This window comes from Antedon bifida, chromosome 1 (genome assembly GCF_963402885.1).
Source record: "Antedon bifida chromosome 1, ecAntBifi1.1, whole genome shotgun sequence".
Classification (NCBI taxonomy): domain Eukaryota; kingdom Metazoa; phylum Echinodermata; class Crinoidea; order Comatulida; family Antedonidae; genus Antedon; species Antedon bifida.
The window spans coordinates 24379334-24403308 of NC_136226.1; the positions used below are offsets into that span (position 1 = coordinate 24379334).

Genomic DNA, 23975 nt, shown 5'->3' on the forward strand with positions numbered 1-23975 from the left:
AACAATGCAGGTGGAACCTAATAATGATAACACCTTTGATAATACATTTCTCCCACCACAGTCTATTGTATACATTACAATAATTTCCGGTGTATTAATACTATTGTTTTGCGAGTGTGGGCGAAACGTATGATCAAAACACTACCTTTTAATTAATACTTCTGTGTAATGTTATTATTACTAGTTATCTTTCATCAAAATGAAAGCTCAGAAAAATTAATATTCTTTCTTATTTCCATGTAAACCAATCCATGATATTACTCTAGCACTACCAATGTCATTTTACTGTCCAGTAACTAATTTTCAAAACTAAAATTCGAATAGGCCTATATCGCATTTCATTAACATCGCTAATGATGAGAGAGACTATCGTACAACATTTTATCCGATGTATTGTCCACTATAGGCCACTTTACAGTTTTAATAAAGTTATTTACTTCCGTAGAAAAAAAATAATTTAAAAAAATGATTTATTAAAAATCATTGTCGGACAAATAATTTCACTTTTCCTTTAAATTACAGTTTTTCAAGTAAATATTTGTTTTTTATCAAACTTTTTGTCAAATTATTTTTTTAGGATAATATCTTTAAACGAACACTTTGGTTTGATTAAATAGGTCTAAAGCTCTACCATATTTAAATATATCACTACCATATTTTGGCTCATCACACTTTTTTTTACAGTGTAGACAGAGCTTAACCCTTACACTTGCTGCTAATTCGTCATATTCATTTCAATAACCAGTTTGTAAAATGTCTTGCTGCTTATCATCTCGAATTGAATAAAAGCGCATTGAAAATACTAATGCCTAAACTGAACATGTAGATTGATAGACATTAGGTTAAGAACACACTTTAATGAGTCTATCTACTCTCATCCACTTCATATACGCATTAAACAGCATAGCAAGGTTATATCATATGGAGTTTTTAATCTAAAATGATGAAAAACCACTTCATGTGACGCAATACAAAAATTGGTTGATAAGCGACATTAAGGTGATATACTAGACGGTATTGACTATAACACGTCAAGTAATTTGTTATAAAAAAAATTATTTTATTATATTCAAGATGTACTGATCTTTGAATAGGCCATTTTTTATTTAAAGTTATTCATTTTGCGCTAAAAACCAAATTAACAAAATAATTTTTCTTATAAAACGGAACGGGGTTCCGCTTTACTATATTTTCTTAATTTTTGGTCAAATTGAACATTTATCATTATTACTATTTTTTAAATATGTATTTATTTTTCAGGGGAACACGTCATGGTTCACAACACCGACAATCATATTATAAATATAAAGTAAACATAAATTTAGACTTGTTTGTTCGATGTACAATTTTGTTTGAAATGTCATTTTTCTTTGATTCATTTATTATAGTCATCACATGACCGTAAGATAAGCTAATAAGGCTCATAGAAACTTCTTGACACTAACGATGGCCCATCCAAGTAGAATAATAGTTTGTAATCAATTACCACTCAGCTGTGTGCTCTTTGGGCAATCATCAATTGAATTATAATCTCGCTTTATAATCGTTCATATCGTCACCAAAATCGTCATCTCTCAGTCGCCTCATGTTCGATTATGATGCTATAAAATATCGCTGCTATGGAGAATCGTATCGCATAAGGAGCACCGCAGAGCAAAGACTGGCAGAGATTTGTGTTCCTCCAACCTTTTTTGAAAATATTTCATTTTAGATCAACATTCGATGGCTAAGTTAGCCACTAACCAACAACTGGTAGAAGGTTTTTGCCTAATTTTTGTTTTGTTCCATATTACTCTAGCAATTGGTAAGTTTGAAGTTTTCTATTTATTACATTACAATTGTAATTGGCTACCATGTATTTATACGTAAGTTAATAACTTTATTAAAAAATTGAACGAATAACTTTGCCACTTAATTTAATTGAAATTATTTGTTTTTAAATATACTTAAAGAAGAATAATTTATGAATATTACTAATTTCTAGCTACGAATTTATAAAACTGTAAATTATATATCTTTTACTTTTATTTGTTGTACAATGACTAAAACGATTTTGATTAGATAAATGGCAATGAATATAGTGATTTATTATTATTTTGATAGATAGTATAGTTACTTATCATTTATTTTATTATAGTATTATATTCAACAACTTAGTTATTTCGATACTTTGAAATTTAGATATTTATAATCACACTTGGTTAATAAAGATATCGGAGACCAAAACGTTCTGAATAGGTACTTAAACTTATTTAAAAAGACATTTGTCATCCAATATTGTAATCAAACTTTTTGTAACAGTCTTAGGTACCTATTCACACTTCCTCATTGCAATCTTTTAATTAATTCAAAGTAAATGAAATTTAAAATGCAAATATTGGTTCCTATAATTTTGTACAATTCTAATAGTCAAATGTACATCTAGTTAATAAATAAAAGAAAAGAAACCAATGATTGAAAAAATCAAACTAACCTAGATTCAAACTCTTCTTGGCACATTTACAAATCAAAATGTATTTCTTGGGTCTCTCTCTCAAGAAGGACATTGTACTTTTGCATCGATTCAGGAATTTCCGGTTTATTCTAAACTTTCACAAGATTCTATCGATTTCACGATAAACTGGGACTGATATTCCCCAACAAGCGGATGAGTTGGTGTCTTATTTGTTACCTTAAGAGTGGTAATTTCATTAATAATTATATTAGAGGTTCCTAGGGACTATTGTGAACATTTCTACTAGGGCGAGAGTCCAGTTGTGGTACCGTAGTCATAATTTATTTTCTTATTTTGTATTTTTAAATACTTTCCGTTGAAGGAATACAAATTAACAAATATTATAGGGAATCTAAACGCACAAACTCTATATAAAATTATAGAGTAATTATTCAAATATTTTAAATATTTTTATATATTTAATTTGTTTATAGTATTTCTTTGTGTAGAGCCTCTCGACTGTTACTTTTGTTATAACATTAGGTAATCCTGCCTTATTGATTTACTTTTTTTCTGTTTTCATGAACGTTTTAAACTAAATTATTATATCATAATTTACTTTACCTTTTAAGCCTTACTCAATAGGCCGAGGCCTACCCGACGAATGACCATAGAGTTACTGTAGATCAATGAAGATTTTTTAATACAATATTTACTATGCCACAGTAACACAGTCCTATAATATTGGTCTCATGGTAATATACTCTCTTCTTGAAAACAGGATGCTAATCACTCACATATAAGGCGTTATCATTTAATCATATACAAGGCATTACATAGATAGTGTTTACTATAATACTGTTTTTCTTTCACAAGAGAAAATATTTAGAATTTAAAAAGACATACAAGTAAATATTCTTAAAACAATGATGCTATCCATCAGATGTTAGCCTGTGTAATAACGTCTACTCATATGACTTTAACATTGATTCATGTTTTCTAAAATCACTTGTTTCAATCAATAAAATTAATTCGACCTATTGGGAGTTCTTTGAACGATGAAGTTGCCCGAATCTGGTGACATTCAGGAAATGCTAGCAATTGTCTCCATGGATCAATTAATTACGCTAAATTAACACCAGTATCTTCTTTACAGACACAGCGTCTTTGAATGTTTCCACCAGAATTCGACCTATCAGTGGGAGTAATGAAGGTGAGACTTTCTGCCTTTACGCAATCATTTCTATAAATCTTACATATTATGTAATCGTACGAGCTTATTACACCTGACACTTTACGTAATAATAGCACCTTGAGGTAAATTGTCAATCTAAAAACAGATTTTGTTTTTGTGTAAAGAAATTGTTAGTGTTATTACCAAAAATGTAATTACGAAAATAGAAAAACAGCGGTCATTTAATAATGAATATTAACTGGTCGTGAAATCAAACAAATACCAATCATCTAACTAATTAATTTAAATCATACGGTAACCCTATATATATATATTGGGCGCTGACGTAAGACAGGCCTACAAGCTAACTAAACGGTTCTGAACATACCTAGTATTGGTCATTCGCAAGAGACAAGTCTCAATTGAGAGAATGTTTTTATGCTAAAGTTTGAATTTTTGAATAAATGAAATAACGCTAACAAAACGACGCTAATTGTTTATCCGTATGATCTTAATTGTAACAAAATCGTTTATTTCAGCTTTTGTACTGTATTAAAAATATTTTCTTATTTTTTATTTATAGATTATGATTTTGATACAAATATTGATAATTTCGGCAACGAAGATGGTATGAAACATATACTGAAAGACAATGGAATGCTACAGTTAGTTCTTCATGGTAAAATATTTATAACATTCATCTTCATGTAATAAACTATAATTCATATATTGATTGAACAGTATTTATAAACTTGTAATCCTTTGGCTGGTATTCATGAAAGGGGACTAATACCAGCCTTAAATATTAACATTAATATAAATTTCCTACAATGTACATCAACTTGATACGATATTCTCTCTGGTGGTGGTGTCCGAATCATTGTAGTACGATCGATTACCATAATAAGCAAGCCCGTAGCCATGGCTTTTTACAGGGGGTTCGGTTTTCGACAAAAAGTCAACATCAAGGCTAGAGACTTATTTACAATAACTGTTACTAGTCTCAGTTTGCAAAGGGACAATCAGGAAAAATTGTGGTTTCTTGAGAAAGATGGAAATTGAATAGACTAAACAGATAAGTCGAGAAAAATGAAATTGAGAGAAATGTGGAAATATGAATGAAAGTAAGTTTATACAGAAGAGTGCATCAGAGCCGATGGTACAAAACGATAAAGGATTATTTAACCTAACATATACCACAATTATTTCCTCAGAACTTGCAGTGAACCTGATCGAAAAACTACAAGCAGAAGACAGTACAAAATTGCATGATAGACAAGTTGAAATAATCCAGGAAGATATTTTAGATTTCTACAATAAAATTCTCGGCCATCCCGCTCTCAACAATGACCGAGTTGTATTTGCACAAACCAAGCCGGAATTTAGAAGTATACTGCCTCCATCGGTTACCGACGTTGAAGAGTCGAAGAACAAACGGGTGAATAATATAACATATTTTTAAAGCAATATAGTAGAAAATACAATATCATTACGTCAAAAATATAGTAGGTTATACAGATTATCTAAATTCACATTTAAAGAAATGTATTTCTTACATTACTAGCTCATAGAAATGTTTATAGAATTTCCATAGAAAGGTCTATAGAAATTCCATAGAATTTCCATAGAGTTTCTATAGAATTTCCATAGAAATCTATAGAAATTCCATAGAATTTCCATAGAGTTTCCATAGAATTTGCATAGAGTTTCTATAGAATTTCCATAGATTTTCCATTGAATTTTAATAGAGTTTTCATAGAATTTCCATAGAGTTTCCATAGAATTTCCATAGAGGGTCTATAGAAATACCTATAGAATTTCTATAGAGTTTTCATAGCGTTTCCATAGAATTTCTATAGATTGTTTCTATAAAAAACTTTATAGAAAATCTATAGAATTTTCTATAGATCTTCTATAGAAATTGTTTTATAGAATTTTTTGTAAGGGCAGTTTTCAAAAACAATATTATTATGTTTAATGGCATACACGGATCTCTATAATTTTATCTAAATATACTGATGATTCTTAGATGACCACAGCATATACTGTCCTGAATTCCGAACCTTATACATTCGGGTGGTAGAGAGCAACTTTCCATTTAGTAATTTATTCAGCTTTTTTCGTTTGCAGAAGAAACGAAGTGGTCACTTAAAAGAAATCTGTAACAGTGTTAGCAGTTGGAAAGAACTTGGATCTGGAGAAACTCGATCACAGAAAACAGTCAGGTTACTCGGAGATCAATTTTTCTACGTCACAGAATGTACTGAGCCGTCATCAAGATGCGCAAACATCTCACCATTGTAAGCTAAAATACTATTACGACCTAAAATTTAAAAGTTTAAGCTAGGGTAGGATAGAGTAGAGTAGGGTAGATGAAAAGAAACGTTAGGGTTTCTTTTCATCACAATCTGTCTAGATTGTCAACTCTACTTCATCCAAGAATGTTCCTATTCTTTTCTTCGACCAAATTTCTAACTGCACTTTTAAAAACCAACTCACATTATTAACCATTTCAAAGTAAAATACATGTATACACGTATTATCCATACAAACAAAAAAGCCAACTAAAGTTTACAATTTGGAACAATAATAGTTTACCAAACTTAATACATAAAGATAACAATTACACTTTAAAATGTAACGCTTCTCCGCCACTCAGTCTGTTTTGTGTCATGTATAGCGACAACGAAGTTTCTGACACTATCCGATCGGGTGGTGCCATGAGAGAGTTCCATACGGGATGAATACTGCTGTCACAATATTGCATGATATGTTTATCGTTGACATGATAGGCCTACGGCTTTTCGTCATTGACATCTGCAACAGAGATGGAAGGGGCTTATTTGATGAATCCATAAAATGAATATCTTGCTTTTCTTCGAGTCTAATTGTGTGATTCGATATGTTTTATTACAGATATTCTTCAAAGTGTTGGCAGAAGTCCTCCTGGAACATTGCATATGTATGGTCAACTTCATCCAATAGGTACATATGGGACTGGATCGCCGTAAATACTTGTTGTAGCTGTGCTGCCGCTAAAGAAAATTAACACTTCTACCGTGTATAACAATCTCAAGAAAGTTTTCAAAACAAAAGCGTTGCATCATTAAAAAAAAAAAGAAGGAGAAATAATGAATTATAATTACTAAAGAAATAATGAATTATTACTAAAGAAATAATGAATTATTATGCTATAGCCTTCCTCAAGAAATACTGTATTGTTAACTTTAGATTATCAAACTATTCTACAATATCTGCTGTTTTATACTTGAATCTATTATTATCAGTTACTGTTAGTATTTTAAGCATTTACATTTAATTTAATTAATTTAAATTTGTTTATTGAAAATGAATTTGAATTGTTATGCGTGATGTTTCAGGAGGGGGCGGGGCGGATTCATAACTTTCGTCTGTAACAGTCGCTTTAAATAGTAGGCTACTATTTCACATACGCATAAAACGCAAGTAGACGCAAGTAAGTGAGTTGACCAATGACAGCGACAGTTTGAATAATCCATTGATTGAGATTTGTCAAAAAAGTGTTCCTGTGCTGCGTTCTATAGCTTGGTTCCCACTACAGCAAGGGATATACGCAAGCAACACAAGCGAGTTGACAATAGACATGCGACAGTTCAACATGTCAAAATGGGGGCGGTATGCTTTGCAAAAATACGTGGATCATGCCAATATACGTATTTTGTCATGATTAACGTATTTTAACACATCATCGAGCCCTCAAGTTGACGTATATTGGCACAATTCACGTATTTGGCAAAGCACAGTGCCCTCAATTTGACGAATTTGTCTTAAGAGATAAAATTGTTCGCTGCTGAGAAATAAAAGCCGAGACTAATAGATTACAAATGCCATATTGTGATTATATTTAGTGAGTCTCTAGATATTAATATTCAATTCAAGTTCAAACTACGGACATATTACATAAGAAGAAAAATAACAACATAATTTTAATTGTAATTAGTGTCGTGTGTCTTTTAATAACAAATTAAACAAATTGCACAAGAAAATTGTTGCCCTACTTCCAAAAAAAAAACAACTACAGTTACGTAATATGCCCGCTTCTGGTAGGAGAAAAATATTGGGTTTATAGTGTTGGAATAGAAGAGTTCATATCAGACTTGTTGATTTTCTCCTTGATGGGAACACAACGCCTAATAGCGTACTGTTAGCTACTCGAACTTTTGTCTTGACGGAATCGAACATAGCTTAGGTCCCTAATGTAGGCCTAGTTCTACGCCATATTTATATTGAACGGGTTCGTCATGTTTGTTTAAAACCGTCTCGATTTTAGTTCAAATCCGGTGTGAGTCTAACTTAACTGTAGCAAGTGTTGTTGCTGTCTATGTCATATAAGAGAACTTTTGAAGTCCTAACCTGCTACTAAATGAGATTTTTTTATAAATTATAAAACGAAGCATTAATGTTTTAAATTGCACTTACCCGCAAATACACAAGTACGGTAATCAGTTTGTTTGTCTCCAGAAGAATTTTAGTCAGGTGGCAGATGTTACGTAACGACTAACAACGCCATCTGCATGTGACCTTATTAGGCCTATTGAAATATTATGTAGGTATCACATATAGGCCTATGGAACCAACAAATAAAAACAAACTTGACGAACTGATGCAGGATGATAACTTAATGTCGATTTGTTACTTTGTTCGAGGCACGAAAATGTTTATTATTAATTATTTAATAAATCCGCATAATATAGGCCTATGAAGCTATATTGTAGTATCTCTTTCACACTGATTGATTATACGATTTCCATAAAAACTATATTGTATACATTTCCTTAAAAACAAGAACATACTTAGGCCTAAGCCTAGAATATTTTTTTTTAGAATTCCATTTAATAATTCAATACTTCTTTTCATTAATTATGTTAAATTGCACATAAACTTATAGGCCTAATAATACATAAACATTTCTAATTTCCGCTTTTAATGTAACTGATAAAGGCATATGTTATTTTCGTCACAACTTAACTGCACATGCACAACAAGAAGCTACGGAAATATAGAACCACGAGTAATCATTGGTAGTTCCACTTTCGCGCGCATATGCTGGAACCCAACTATGTTTTGGCAGACATGAACTGCTTCTCCCAGAAAACCCCTGGCAAGCGGTTCCACTATTAACGCAATCCGTTTGCCAAAACCACTGAACGTTTAATAATTCTACCATAGTGTTGTTTAATGTTCGTCCTTCTGTTATATGCACCCATCTACTGTTACTGGGACATGCTTCCACGGGTACTACTCCTGCCGCTGCTGATTGCCTCTAGAAAAAAATAAATAAAACATTCAGTAGGCCTAGTCGTTTTTCTTGTCGTAGCTTGTGATCTGTACAATTGTTATATACTTGACACCAAAATGTAGTGATATCTTACCTTAAATATACCTTCATACGGGCTCCATTTTTTTACAACTTCTTTAGTTGTCTTAACCTTCTCTTCTTTTAATTTATGAGTCTCTCGAAGTCTTGGTAATGGTCTGGTCTGAGTAAATAACACTCTTTCCTTTAAAATGTACTTAAATTCTGGTGAAGTAAGGGCTTTGTAAAAATCTTCCTCCCCGGGTCGCTCGCGAAGATGAACGGGAATGTCATAGATGTTTTTAAAAGGATAAGATTGCTGGGATTCCTGAAACATATAAGAGAAAATTTAATCCATATTATTTCAAATTCATAATAGATTCAGATAGATGACACATGCAGGTATGGATGACCATAATAGCAAAGCTTGTTCACCATAGTACAGTATCATTAGAACAATACAAACAACATGAAGACAAGACAATAGGTGCAATACATAATAAGACAGGTGAAATTGTACTGGTGAAACCTAAAACTATGGCCACCCATTGGACTAAATAATATATTTTACATACATGGTCAAATTAAATTATATTTCTCTTTAATTGTATATAAATAATTCTAAATTACTTCTATAAGTATTTTTAACATGAAGATTACTTATATTTACTGGTACATGGGAATAAAATCTAAGTATCTTCTTTTAGGAAAAACAAAATTTAAATGTTATTATTATTGAAAATTTGATTGAAAATAAATAATATTCTTAATTGTAGGCCCTTCGTGTTTATTCATAATTCATATCCGATAAAGCATCACTGTGGTACCTGGTCTTGTCATAATTATTATTGTATAACAACCTCTGTAATAATTATTTCAACCATTTTGCATCTGAAGTTTGTGTACGATAATTAATTTGCAGGTATTTATATCTCTTTTTAAACACCACGCATATCATTCTTCGTCATTATGTCTTATTTGCAATATTTTGTAATTATTAAATGGTAGGATTATTCCACGATTCCAATATTATTCGAATTACCTAAGGTGTTTTACAATCTGTTTTAAAGTGGAAGTGAATTTTTTTAATGCGATATTACCTTTGCTCATACAATCGGTCGGTTGAAAATTGCAATAAAAAGTACAACTATAGCAACTGTATTATTTAGTAAAACATGATTCAAAACGTAGTCGAATACGTCAAGCCAAATACTTAGTATAAGTTTGGTCCTTCAACAAATAAAAACCTTGTTAAATCGAGTTGATGAGTAGAACAATACAAAAACGTTTTCTTATTTTCAAAAAACAATACTTAGATACCATTGTATAGAGAGAAGGTTAATACAGTTTTGTATATGTAACAAGTTTAGGTTGTTATCCAGATGTTTAGTTTTGAAAATCTTATTTTTGAACTTATTCCTTCCATATCAGAATCTTACTGAAGGTAGTTGATACCATGGAGGATATTTCCTCCATGTTGATACGACCTTAATTTCTAAACGAACAGGACAAAAACAAAGAATTTATTTCAAAGCTTTCATGATCTACAAAACAAAGGTCGTCTTCAATTAGTGAAAAAGAAGATATAAACAAATTACTTATCATTATACTTTTATTCCTAATTAGTGTTATGTTTATTGGTCTGTATGATCTCCTATTATTATACGTACAAATACAGTATAATACGTAGCTTGACAATATATAGATTACTAGAAATTCACTGCTTCTTTGCAATTATGCTTATGGCTACAGGACGATTCTAATTCATATATTTGTAATTAACAAGATCGTGCAAATGTCAGCTTGTCGAAAACAAAATGATTTGATAGAAAAGAAAGCAAATTAATAACAGAACTATGCAAATGAGATACAATACAGGTAAAAAAGTAGTATAAATAACAATGTACTATTAGTTTATTTTATATGGATATTGTTTACGGTAACGTGTGATACTTTGATGATGGATTAATAACACCCCCACGCTTGTTGTGATATGGCCGCAATCTGTCATGCGACACAACGGGACAAACTAATCAAAAACATTGTTGAAAAGATGTACAGTCTAGTACGTAGCTCGTATCCTTGAAGTAATATATTGACCCCCTACAAAAAGTATTTTTAAGATGTTGTTTGTTGAATATGCTATTTTAATATCACAATAATAGTTATTCGCTTTGACCAAAAATTGGATCGACAAAAATTAACAATTTTTAAAAAAAATTGTTATTTAAAGCACAAATGATTATTGTTTGTCTATTTTGTCTTTTTGTATGTGAAATCATCATTCTGTTCCTTTTTTCCTACGTAAGTGATAACTATTAAAAACTGCAAAATGGCCTAAAATCTGTCATAATCTTCATTTCCTCGTTTTTGGAGGACAATACATCTAATAATAATCTTAATAATAATTCGTGTGTTTTATAAAAGTTTTAAACTCAAAAATTATTCTGTGGACATACGCGAATATGTATAAACTTTTTGCTCTTTCATTTCTTACAATGTTACCACCCATTTAACACATTGATTTGCATTTTGTATTATTCACCCAAAAAAATAAGTAACGTAATCTAATTAACTCAAATAAAAATAAATGTTTTTAATAAAATAAAATATAAATGATAGAATAATGATATTTACACAAAAAAAATAAATGATTGGAATGTTTTTGGCCAACGTCATTCACAACTATTGTTTCCAACTTGCGCATGTTTTGCACGTAGGCCTATTCTCAAGCGTGCTGAATATTCGGTGCTAATGACGTCAGAGACTTCCTAAAAATAACATTAATTCTTGCACTTTAATGTAATTAATAAAATTATTAGGTTTTAATATAATTTTAATGCATAGAAAAATATGCATAAAAAATATAGAAAGAGTAAACAAATTAAAATAAGAGCAGCTGGCATACAATTTGGAATTGAAAATCACAGTTTTCACAATAAAGTTATTTCATAAACATACAACTATTAATATACTTAGACCTACGATTCACCAAAACATATCAGAAGCACCACCGAACTACTCCTACTACTAATTTCAGCAACATAAATGAAATGTTCGTTTATAGTGTACGTGAACCAAAGACAATAGAAATTCTGGTCAGATGTTTTGCCCTATACTCTGACATAATTTTGTACAGTACGTTGGGAATACTTGCTCAACATCCTAACGCAAAGTAGTTAGTCCACAGTAGTTAACAAACAATTACAATCCAGTAGACATTTTGAAATGAACAATTTTTTGAAATGAAATACAATAAGACTTAAACAAATAAACTTTAACAGAATCTGCACATTTCGAATATAAATTTTATTTCAGGAAAGAAGAAGGAATGTGCAATCTTTTCTTGACTAAATCAATCAAATGATAAAATGAAAAATTGAATAATTTAATAATAGTAATTGAAAGAATTACAAGCTTATTTCAGAGAACCTTCAAGTTACTTAATTAATTTTAAAAAACTAAAAAATATAATTTTCCTACCGGAAATTCATTCTTTTGTGCTTGATTAAATCTTTCTCCTGTCGTATGATCTGAAAACAAATTTAGAAAAACACTCGAGCAAAACATCAACATTTTAAACACTTTATTTTATATCTCCCGATGCGCTTAGCACGTTAACTTAAATACCTCGTTCTTTCGATTTTCACTCGTCTATATTAATTACTTAAATTGTAACGAGAAAATTTAATATCTTCCTAATATTAATAACGTTAAAATTATTTAATCAATGAAGGTCAGTCTAGAATGGTCAATATATCAAATTAAAGGATGTGTAATCTGAGGCCGGCGGCTGTCAACCTAGGCATCACGTGGTAATAATGACACGTACCTCCAAAGACGCCTGCGCCTTCTGTGGCGCTTCTATATCAATTTTGAAGAGTGGCCGAAATAATAGCTCGGTTGTAGTAGGCCAATACACTAATAGTAAATTTAATGGAGGCGGATGATGTCTGAACCGGCGTGAGAGTAATACTTTAATTCCTCCTTTTTAATACTTGTATTTTGTTACCTAATTTTACTTTTCATTCGATAAGGTTGATTATATACCAATATTTGAACTTGATTTGTATTTTGCAGTAAGACATTTAAATCCAAAATTAGGCGACAGACAAAACAATAGACAGAAATTCAATCTAAATGTGAACTTCATTGAGCTTTATAAACAAGTATTTACTAAACAATAATAATAACAAAATAACAATGATCCTATAATATTGATTATTAGAAAATGAAATTCAAAGGTAAAACATGTTTGTGCAAATGTAAGGCCAGCGTAAAAATATATTTTTTAATCTAAAACACGAACATGGCCATAACAATAGTTAGAAAATTTCTAAATTGTGATTATTAATTAATAATGTATATTTGTACCAGAAATAGATAATCACCATGGCCTATATTATTTTAACCCTAGAACTTAACATTCTACAATGATCTGAAAGTTATACGGGCTCAGTTGCGAAAGATTCATTGAATTTGAAAAACGTCGAAAGAAATTGTTTTCTTTTTTCGTTTTCGATTTTATTTTAAACAAAATGTTTACATTTCTATTTTATTCATTGACTTAAAAACATAATTAGGCCTACATAAATCTGTCTTTATTAGGTCTAAACTATTGAAAGTGGATGGTAAAAGAAGGATAGCAGTACTTACCAATTAGAGTTGTTATAACCATAATCGAAATTAAAATAATTTGACTAAGGTTCGTCCAGTTTTCATTAATTCTGTGGTCCGCCATAGGTCGTAAAACCAGTGATATGAACGCGGCAACAACCAAACAAAAATGCACGCACCATGCTGATGGTTGAGCCTTTTATAAATTGGTCATACATTCTCATGCAACCCCGCATGTGTAAAATGTGCGTAGGATGATTTCTTTGTCTTTTCTTGATGAGGGAATGCACGCGGTGCAATAGCAGACGATTGTCTAGGAACTCGGGAAAGAAGATGAGTGAAAACATCAAAATAATATCAAGGTTATGAAATAAATATTCCCATCAGATTTCTGTTTCTATGAGACCATCTACTTTAGTTAATAACAATATTGTTGGTGTTGATTGATGCTTTTTGACTAGAGGTCTATAATACCGATTTATTTGGCAATTAGTACCTACATGACCAGGTTTCTTAAGACCGTCTTAAAAAGGTAAGGGTTAAAAGGTGATAGGCCTAGTTGGCGTCGTCATACGGGTGATGCCATAGTCTTCTTCTCTTGGGAGAATATTACCGCCGACAGAAGTCTTAATTATCGTTATTCTCATATATTTTGCTATTATTAAATCAAGTTAGTATTGTATTAGTAATGTATTTAGCTATTATTGAAGCTAGTTAGTAATTTTATTTTCAAGTTCATAGTGTAATTATTAAATTTTGTTATTAGGCCTACCATCTAACATGTTTTTCTTGGTGTATGTACGTCATGATTCGGCCACGTTTGTCACGTCTGATAATATTAAAACGTTTAAATAATAAATAAGATTCATTTGTATTAATCGAAGATTAAAACTAGGCAAGAAAACAAGATCGTGAGTGAAATGGGACGAACTGGTATCCCTTCTTTCAACGCTATTATTGTCAACAAGAACAAGAAAAAATCATACATTGCAAAGGAGTGCTAGATACAGTAGTTACCGAACCTAGCATTTGAGCAGGATAACATTGTAGGCAAATTGTTTTTCAGTACATGTTATCCTAATCACACACAACAAATTAACCCTCCGTCGTCCACCGCATTATGCAAATGAATATATTTATGCAAATTAGCTATAACACCTATATCTTCTCCTAAACTAATATTCCATTCATTACCATTTTTGAATGTGTGAAAGTTGATACCTATCTTGTCTGTAGGAGGCCTATCCTTATTTACTCGTCCTTTGGATGGGTCATTAAGCAGTTGGTCTCGTGTATGTAAGTAAACGATCTCGGAACACTTTTCAATAGAGTTGTTGCTCCGTGGCTGCTGCAGTAAGTTCTGCACCCATGGCCTAATCCGAACACCCTTTCTTGCCGTGGATAAGGATCATGGACCTATTTTATTTAGAAAGCATGATACTAAACCAAACCTAACCGAAAAAGACATCTGTTCTAACGGAAGCAGTAACTCTAAAATATCAAAACAAATTAATATCACAGTTGGCCTGGTCTATACTTAACTTAGATTATCGATGTAGAATTACCGAAAATGATTAAATTCTAATTTAAACGTCATTAATCCGAGGACAGTATTAGTCTAATTTAACATGTGTTTGTTGTTTGTTTCAACCATACTATAAACAAAACAATATACCAAGTTACAGTGATTCAGGTACAGACCGGAGTTCCTAATCTTCGAGTTCAATTTGGGGCTGAAAATAATTATATTTTATTCATTTTGTAAATTTGTAATCGAATTGGTTTTCGGATAGTAGGTCTACAAACGAATAACGACGCCACAGCCTTTAAACCTGGGAGATGTATCAAAATGAATAATATCTTCCTTGTTCATTTATCACGATGAACCTACTAGATGTACTCAGTGATGTTTCCGGGGTATGGGGAAGGAAGGGAGGGAACCAGATGTACAAAGAGTACAAAGAATAAGTAAATCTGCCAAAAAGATAATAGGAAACGATATTAAGAAATCAGATGAAGTTGTTAACAACGCACAAATAAACTTAAAGTTATTATGTCAGATGTTAGCCACCCCCTTAACCAGTACATTACGTTAAGCCGGTCTGGGCGCATTACATATCCTCGCTGGAACACTGAACGCCTACGTAGATCCTTTCTCCCATCTGCTATGAGGTGGAAACGATAACTGCAATAAGTATCTTAAATCTGTATTTTCAACTCAATTTGTACTTTTTGTGTCCTCTTTTAACTTTTTTATATAACATCTTGTTCTCTGTTTTATGTGATTTTATTCTTTTTTACTGTTTGTGCGACAATGTTTTTAGACAATTTTAATGTGTGTACTTTCAGCCAAAGTTTCAAGCCATTTATGAGTTTGACAATAAAGTTTATTGAATTGAATTGAATTGTAATCAAATGTTTGTCTGACAACAAGAGTTTGCGTCTGAAATTCGTTAATAAACCACCGTTTTCAAATTTAGCACGCATCTTTTTACTCTTCTTTTCGATATACGGTCGTTACAATTATCAGCCATGATTATATAGATGTATCTATATAAAGCCAAATCTAGACGAGCGAAAGCTTTTATTTGGCCTTAAATTAAATATATAGGCCTAATATATTATTTTCATTTTACATTTTGCCAATCAAGATATATACAATATTTGCGTTTTCAAAAATGTCATCACAACGACGATAAATTATATTTTCATTTATTACCTACTCTTACAATTACATAGATACATTGTTGCTTAGCCTATACTTACAATGCACAACGCATACTATTATGATTAGACAGAACACACAAATATTCGCACCATTGGTGCATGGAGGGAAGGGTACAGTAGTACATAGTAAACAGTATGATTTTGAACCATGACGTATTCTCCCCGTCCTTAATGTAAACTAATTTTAGTTGTACCTTTATTATATAAGGTCATATTTACGGTTTATACCCAACACCTCATCACTCACCAAACCCTACCTCACCCCCCCCCCCCCACCCCTCAACCTCCCGGCACAACCCCGCATTAATTAATTAATAGCTCTAACACTTGTTTGTCGTGCTAAAAATCTCTTAGAAGCAAGCTAAGTTGGTACAGTATCTTTGCATAATATAATGAAATGGAAAAAAAAACAATCCGTCTAAATATGTTCAGCAGTGTTTAAATGTATTAACTGCTATGATCGCCATGTTTGGGTTGCATCTCGCAATATTTCCATTATAATTATATTATATTCTATGAGAATGGTAGCAAACTTAACTACGGAAGATAAACTTAAATATAAAAAAACATTTGTACTAACTGATGGCAGCTATATGCTGGTATCTGATTGACTGATGTTCTATTATTCTCATGTCTTTAAAATAAACTAGGAATACATACAGTATATAAAGATAGCTAAATATTCATATTTTATGAGTTGGGATCCTATAAGGACTCTATGAGTTGAGTCCTAATACCCAGGGCCCCTTTGAATAGGACTGTATGAGTTGGGTCCTAATACCCAGGGTCCCTTTGAAAAGAACTCTATGAGTTGGGTCCTAATACCCAGGGCCCCTTTGAAAAGGACTCTATGAGCCGAGTTCCTAAGAATAGAAATCTATGAGTTGAGTTCTAATACCCGGGTGAATAGGACGAGTGGGGTCCTATGGCCCGAGTTTCTATGAATATGACTCTATGAGGTTGGTTTAATGCCCAGGGTCCCTATGAGTGGGGTCCTATGGCCCGAGTTTCTATGAATATGACTCTATGAGGTTGGTTTAATGCCCAGGGTCCCTATGAGTGGGGTCCTATGGCCGAGTGTCTATGAATAGGACTCTATGAGTGGGGTCCTATGGCCCGAGTTTCTATGAATATGACTCTATGAGGTTGGTATAATGCCCAGGGTCCCTATGAGTGGGGTCCTATGGCCGAGTTCCTATGAATAGGACTCTATGAGGTTGGTATAATGCCCAGGGTCCCTATGAGTGGGGTCCTATGGCCGAGTGTCTATGAATAGGACTCTATGAGGTTGGTATAATGCCCAGGGTCCCTATGAGTGGGGTCCTATGGCCCGAGTTTCTATGAATATGACTCTATGAGGTTGGTATAATGCCCAGGGTCCCTATGAGTGGGGTCTTATGGCCGAGTTCCTATGAATATGACTCTATGAGGTTGGTTTAATGCCCAGGGTCCCTATGAGTGGGGTCCTATGGCCGAGTGTCTATGAATAGGACTCTATGAGGTTGGTATAATGCCCAGGGTCCCTATGAGTGGGGTCCTATGGCCGAGTGTCTATGAATAGGACTCTATGAATGGGGTCCTATGGCCCGAGTTCCTTAGTATAGAACTCTATATGAGTGGGGTCCTAATATCCAGGGTTCCTATGAGTGGGGGCCTATGGTCAGATTCCCTATATAAGTGTATAATTTTGATCATATTTATTTTAGCGAGTACATGGTAGACATTTTAGCACTTAAAATACATAAATGAAGAAATTCAAACAGGATATGCACCACTATACTGTACTCAATAGGTTTCTAAAAAATATATATTATGCAAATGATTAAAATATTTATAGTTATCATCTACAGTTTAGAAAGCTATTTAAAATCTACCTATGATATATGGGTATTTACCTTAAATTTACAAACAAAATTGCAATTAAACTGAATACAATAGAAAAAAATTACAAAATCAACAAATCATTTTAAATCTACCCCGGAATGTATCAATGGTTGAATAAATAAATAAATAATTTATAAATAAAGGTACAAGCACTTAGAAACATTGTATTAAGCGCTATATTACCTACCATTATTATTAGAAATGTTTGTTGTTTTAATACAATTCTGGGGAAAAATAAGTTTGTTTTATCTATATTTAATAATGATTACAAACTATGCTTGATCATTTCTCCAAATAATGGCTATAACAGAATAAATAAAATAATCACATAACATAATAATACCAACAACAAATATATTTATCAATTTAACATTAAATGTCTAATTTTTAAAATATTTTTTTTCTTCATTTATAACATAATTATTGTACATGATATATGTCTTAAATATGTCTTAAATATAACAGCATTTAATGTGATATTGGAAATACTGATGTATTTTTTCTTGGGGGTATAGACAACACATTGTATGAAAATATTATTTACATCTTATACTGTACAACACATGTAAAATTAGCCTATACGAAATCTTAGGTTTTAAAGATTCTAACTCACACTACTATCATGATAGTTCTCATACACTTTGGAAAAATACACATTTCAACAGAAAGGGTAAAACGAATATTGTACATTCATTTCTATCAATAAGCAATTTTGATTAAATTAGATAAAAAACATACTGTATACTGTTTGAAGGTTTGCATGTCAAAAATATGTTGATATAAAGTTGCGTTAATACACAACGTATGTAGTACTGAAAAGAACTGTTAAGTTTACTCGGCATTTGGATCAATTTTCTTCAATTGTCCTCACTCCCACTCTTACTCCTGAGGACGATCGAAGCATAGTGAGTAAACTCAACAGTTTTTTTAGAACTACATATGTGGTGTACCGAAAACTTTATATCAACATAATCTTGTATATTAAAAACTTGTACAGGTTAACGTATGCTTTTTAAAACATTCACATTCGCTTAAAAACAACAGGGAAACCTCGGGTAACACATACTTTGGTATTATAACGTCTAGTTTGATAGTTGGAACATAATTTCACGCATATCTTGTTACAACAGAAGAAAATTATTTCTATTTTTAAGTGTAGTTGAAGATACACAATTTTCAAAAAAATGCATGACAAACCCTCCCCTCACCTAAAACATGAAATATAGGATACATTTTCAATATATTTGTACCATATATAAAGCAGAACTCTTCATTAAATGACAAAAATCACTATCAACAACCCTTCTCCAGCACTCCATACCCTTCACCAATGCTCATATCCGAGGTATAACAATGAACTTTTGTTCAACATATTAAACAACATAAATACATAATAAACAGATTAATATCCAACGCAATATTGAATAATGTATTTCATGTCCTTCATTCATGCCTTTAATTATACTTAAAACTATTTAAAAACAGAAGTAACAAGCTTAATTATGCAGTTTTAAAAAATAATTGCATAAAATTTTGTATCATCAAACAAATCAATTACATAAATAGATATCTAGATATTTTGTTAAAAACCGTATGATTATCACACTGTATATGTTCACACGGTTGATTCCGTTGGACTGACTGGTGGAGGTTCAAAACTGTTCATATAATCATGCTCCGACAAGTAACCATCACTTGTGGCTTGCGACACACTGCTTGATCGCTTTGGGGTTATTAAATTGTCCTGATGCCCTGATGAAGCATTATTCAAATTCTGATAATCAACTTGACCATTCAGAAGTGGCTGACTACTGGTAAAATTTGCATTATTTACAGGTGGGAATTTCAAAGGTGAGTGTTGAACGGGTGTGCTCATTTGGCGATTCATTACACTGGGGTTTGTTCTTGGTGGGCTTCTTTGTAGTAATGCATGGTATTCCATGTTATCAACTGCTAGTGTTGGACCATTCCTTATTGGCTTGTAGTCCTCAGGTCCTGATGTGCTTCCTATTGTTTGTGTGTTCTCATAATTGTCTTCACCTAATACAAATAATGAAAAATATATAATATATTATAATATCATTATAAAACAATACTTCATGCTTCAACTATCAATTTAAGCAGGAATATGATCATTTTTTATTAATTGAAATCAAAATTGATAATTGGGCTTAAAATATAGCATGCATATGAAATACAATCATTGATTGAAATTTTAAATTTGAAAGAAACAAAATATGAAAGTAAATTTTGTTTTTGAGGAGGTAAAAGGTGGATTTCCCAGTGACACCCTAAAATCCCTCTGTTGGTTGGTTGCTGAAAAATGTAACAGTCAATTACTGATGGTACACGTGTATCAACAATTAGCTTTTGTATTAGTAGAGGTTAATTTAAATCCAGTTTTAAAAAATAAATGAAGCATATTTTGTAAACCTAAAATAAATAGTACAAGCAAACAAAAGTACAAAAACATGGGGAGAAAACATGCAAGTTTTAAAAACACAAATATAAGTGACAAAACTTAGAATTACCAATGCAAATAAATTATAACTTATACAGACAAACAATCAAAAAATAAGTTTACAAAAAAAATAGTTTTTAAAATTTAATTGAAATGAAAAGTTTTAAACAGAAATTAAAATATTAAAATTAAAAAAATGTACTAAAAAAAAGTTCTTATGACGTAAATTGTTAGGTAATTTAATTTAACATTTAACATTTAAATATTTTCTACAAAAAGAAATAAGAAAACAAAAACAATGTGGAATGAGATATATTCTACCGAGTATTTGAAGTAAAAAAAACAAAATCATTATCAATAAGTGATAAAAAAGGAATACTAATAACCAACCAAAATAAAAAAATGATAACAAATAAATAGACAAAACTATTTTGAAAACTAAAAACAATGTAGGAACAGATGTAAAATTAAAACAAGGGAACACTAAAAAGACAGATTAAATCGAGTGTTAAAACATTACTAACGGAAAAAAAAAAAATGGTTTGCGATTTGCGTGAACGTTGTCTTACCATGACCACCGTCTATTTCTGCCCGTATTAACGGTTGATACTTTTTATCAAAATGTAAAGGCTGATAATCGGACGAAGGATGAGAATAATCTGGTAGAAAAAATTACGAACCAGTTCATGTTAGGTTAAAAACAACATAGTGGAGGAGGAAAGATGTGTGAACAATAAAAAAACCACATAATGAAACAATAATATTAATTAATATTATATTACCAAGAATACAATAATAAATAACAATGTTGTTAATAATATCACTCAACAACAACTACTAATAGTAAACAACAATATTAATGATTAAAACAACAAAAACAACAAATAATAAAATAACCACTAATAGTACTACAATAATAATAACTGAAAATAATAATAAGGCTTTAAAATAAACTTGTTTGATTTGAAAGAAACAATTTCTACCTTTCCTATAAATAATATCACATCCAACTCATTGTAATTACTCCACCCACTAAAATTCCCAACTGTATAAATATTCTGCCTATTAATAGTAGGCCTGTTAAAATATATTATTACAATAAATTGAAATCGAAATATTTTTAATTCAATTTGTAATAAAACAAGTACAGCAAAATGACATATTTATACCCGATAACAAGTTTTCAATATGAAAAATAAATTAATAATATTAATATTATAAAAACATTAATTACCAGACATAGACCAGCCCAATGGTGTCTGGTTTTTTTTCACCAAATCCTACAACTTTTTGTTTATTAGGTGTAAATATTTTTGATTAAAAACAAACATAATTGTGAAATGTTCATTTCTTTCTACATTCTTTCAAGACAGTAGCCTACATTGATTTTTTTCAAACTTATCAGCCATCATTTATTTTGATTTGCCAAGTGCGAATGTTCACAACCGCAAAAAAAAATGCTAACAAAAAATAATCTGTTTTGATAATTACGTAAAGGACAAACACATACGCTATAATTATGACTTACAACTTGCATCACAACATTTCGTCAATAAATCCCGAAGCAAACAGTATTTAAAGGTAGAGCATTAATGATGCAAATCCTATTTAATATTTTAACTGAGATGGCATTAGTATGTCTTACGGCAAATAGTCCATATTGCATTTATCTTTTGCATTGTATGCATAAAGGAGTTATTATCTGAATGTTTTGGATGTGTAGAATTAAAATTTGTGCTATAACATATATTTTTCATGTGTGTATTACTAAAACCTCCAAGAGAGTTCGAAGAGGTTGGATGCATATGGACCTGTAATTCTCTATTAATATTTGTTCTTCTCTGTATATGTTACGATATACAATAAAAATCTTATCTTTCTATTAACCCATTCTGACAGTTTTAATGCAATATCTGTGATATAAAGTTGTATTTTTCTCTCTCACAGATTTCCTCATCTTTATCGTTTCAAATTAATTTATTTATTTATTTTCAGTATATCACAGGGCTGTTAATATTTTAATATTATTAGTTTTATATATTTTTTTAATCCATTCTATTCGTGGTTGGTTTTCCTCTGTTCAATGTGTAAATAATAAATAGTGAGTGAAAATAAATAAATGATGATATATTCTTTAGACTTTTTATTCGTTTTTATCTAAAATGGTAAAAGTTTAATGTTTTGTTTTGTTTTATCTCAGTCTGTTAGTGAAGGTGTTGGTTGTGCATTGAATAAAATACAAATAAAATAAATAAAAAAAATTTACTGAAAAATTATGTAACTTTAATAATAATGATTTATGTTTTAGGATGCATTTCAAAAATCAAACTTTGCAGAAAAGCAGACATTGTGAATTATCCGCCCAAGGGGTGTTACACCAAATCTCTTCAGGTTTTTTTTGTCTTACCAAGAAAAAGTGAAATTACCCACACTTCCATGATCTTACTTTCTCTACCTGAATAATCTTAATCCCAACAAACTGATTAAATGATCAAAATCAAAAATAGACTAGTACATCAATCAAGAAAGCTGTTGTCTGCGAAACGTGAACTCCAGGTGAACTTTGAACATGATCCAACATGGATGTTGTAAAAACAAAATCAAATTGCAGGGATGTATACGGAATGACAAATGATGTTTTATAATGTATCTGAATAAACAAGAAATAAACAGATGAACGTAACAGTATGTTAAACATCAACAACATACGTGGCTCTTCTACGTCCTGAACAGTTGACGAGAGATTTGAGATTGATGTTCTCTCCACCATTTTTGATGGCATATCTGGTTGGCCAGCCAGCGCTTCTTTTTCTAAATTTTTAGGGTTATATAGTTCTGGTAATCTACGGGCTGTTAATTTAGACATACTTTCTAACAACTCTGAAAAAGATAGCAAATCTCTGTGATAAAATAGAGAGTTTCAATATACTTATCAGAGAATGGGATAGATGATGGTGCGTTCTATACTACAATAATGAAAATATACGGGATTAAATGATGGCATGATATTCTACTTTGGACACAAAATCTACTATAAATGGTATGATATATTAAATCTGAATAAATTTTGACAAACGTAGGAATATTTTAATGATGAAATACATTGGAATGATTCTATGTCATAAATGGTTTTTACACAAAAACCAGCCAATATATATTATGAAGAAAAATGAATGTGACAACCAATGACAACGATTACTCCTCATATAACACAACAACCAAATGAAATCAAACATATACTGAATTATTATAAAAATATAATAAATTGTACTTGCACTCCTTGATCAATGGGTGGCAAGCCACAGCCAGGAGTTTGTTATAAAAAGGACAAAAATTGTCATGA

General features: G+C 31.2%; 3 protein-coding genes across 4 annotated transcripts in view; 1 reads left to right on the plus strand and 2 right to left on the minus strand.

The window, feature by feature from the left end:
• The first annotated feature begins 1580 nt into the window (after positions 1–1580).
• Positions 1581–6749, plus strand: LOC144847521 (uncharacterized). The gene is made up of 6 exons (XM_078703927.1): positions 1581–1804; positions 3591–3647; positions 4192–4287; positions 4823–5046; positions 5739–5908; positions 6525–6749. The coding sequence occupies exons 1-6, from the start codon at positions 1723–1725 to the stop codon at positions 6655–6657; spliced, it is 762 nt and encodes a 253-aa protein (XP_078560053.1). The 5' UTR covers positions 1581–1722; the 3' UTR covers positions 6658–6749.
• A 1532-nt stretch (positions 6750–8281) lies between these two features.
• On the minus strand, positions 8282–13791 carry LOC144850939 (uncharacterized). Its single transcript, XM_078708489.1, has 4 exons — positions 13600–13791; positions 12427–12476; positions 9020–9271; positions 8282–8910 (listed from the first exon to the last, which is right to left on the minus strand). The coding sequence occupies exons 1-4, from the start codon at positions 13682–13684 to the stop codon at positions 8605–8607; spliced, it is 693 nt and encodes a 230-aa protein (XP_078564615.1). The 5' UTR covers positions 13685–13791; the 3' UTR covers positions 8282–8604.
• A 3815-nt stretch (positions 13792–17606) lies between these two features.
• LOC144846783 (epidermal growth factor receptor-like) overlaps positions 17607–23975 on the minus strand; it is a 95026-nt gene continuing 88657 nt past the window's right edge. For both annotated transcript variants that reach the window (XM_078703573.1, XM_078703572.1), the window contains exons 29-30: positions 21202–21291; positions 17607–20211 (exon numbers count right to left, since the gene is read on the minus strand). In XM_078703573.1, coding sequence (XP_078559699.1) covers positions 19787–20211; positions 21202–21291 — 515 coding nt within the window. In that variant the 3' untranslated portion in view covers positions 17607–19786. The remainder of the gene's footprint in view (positions 20212–21201; positions 21292–23975) is intronic.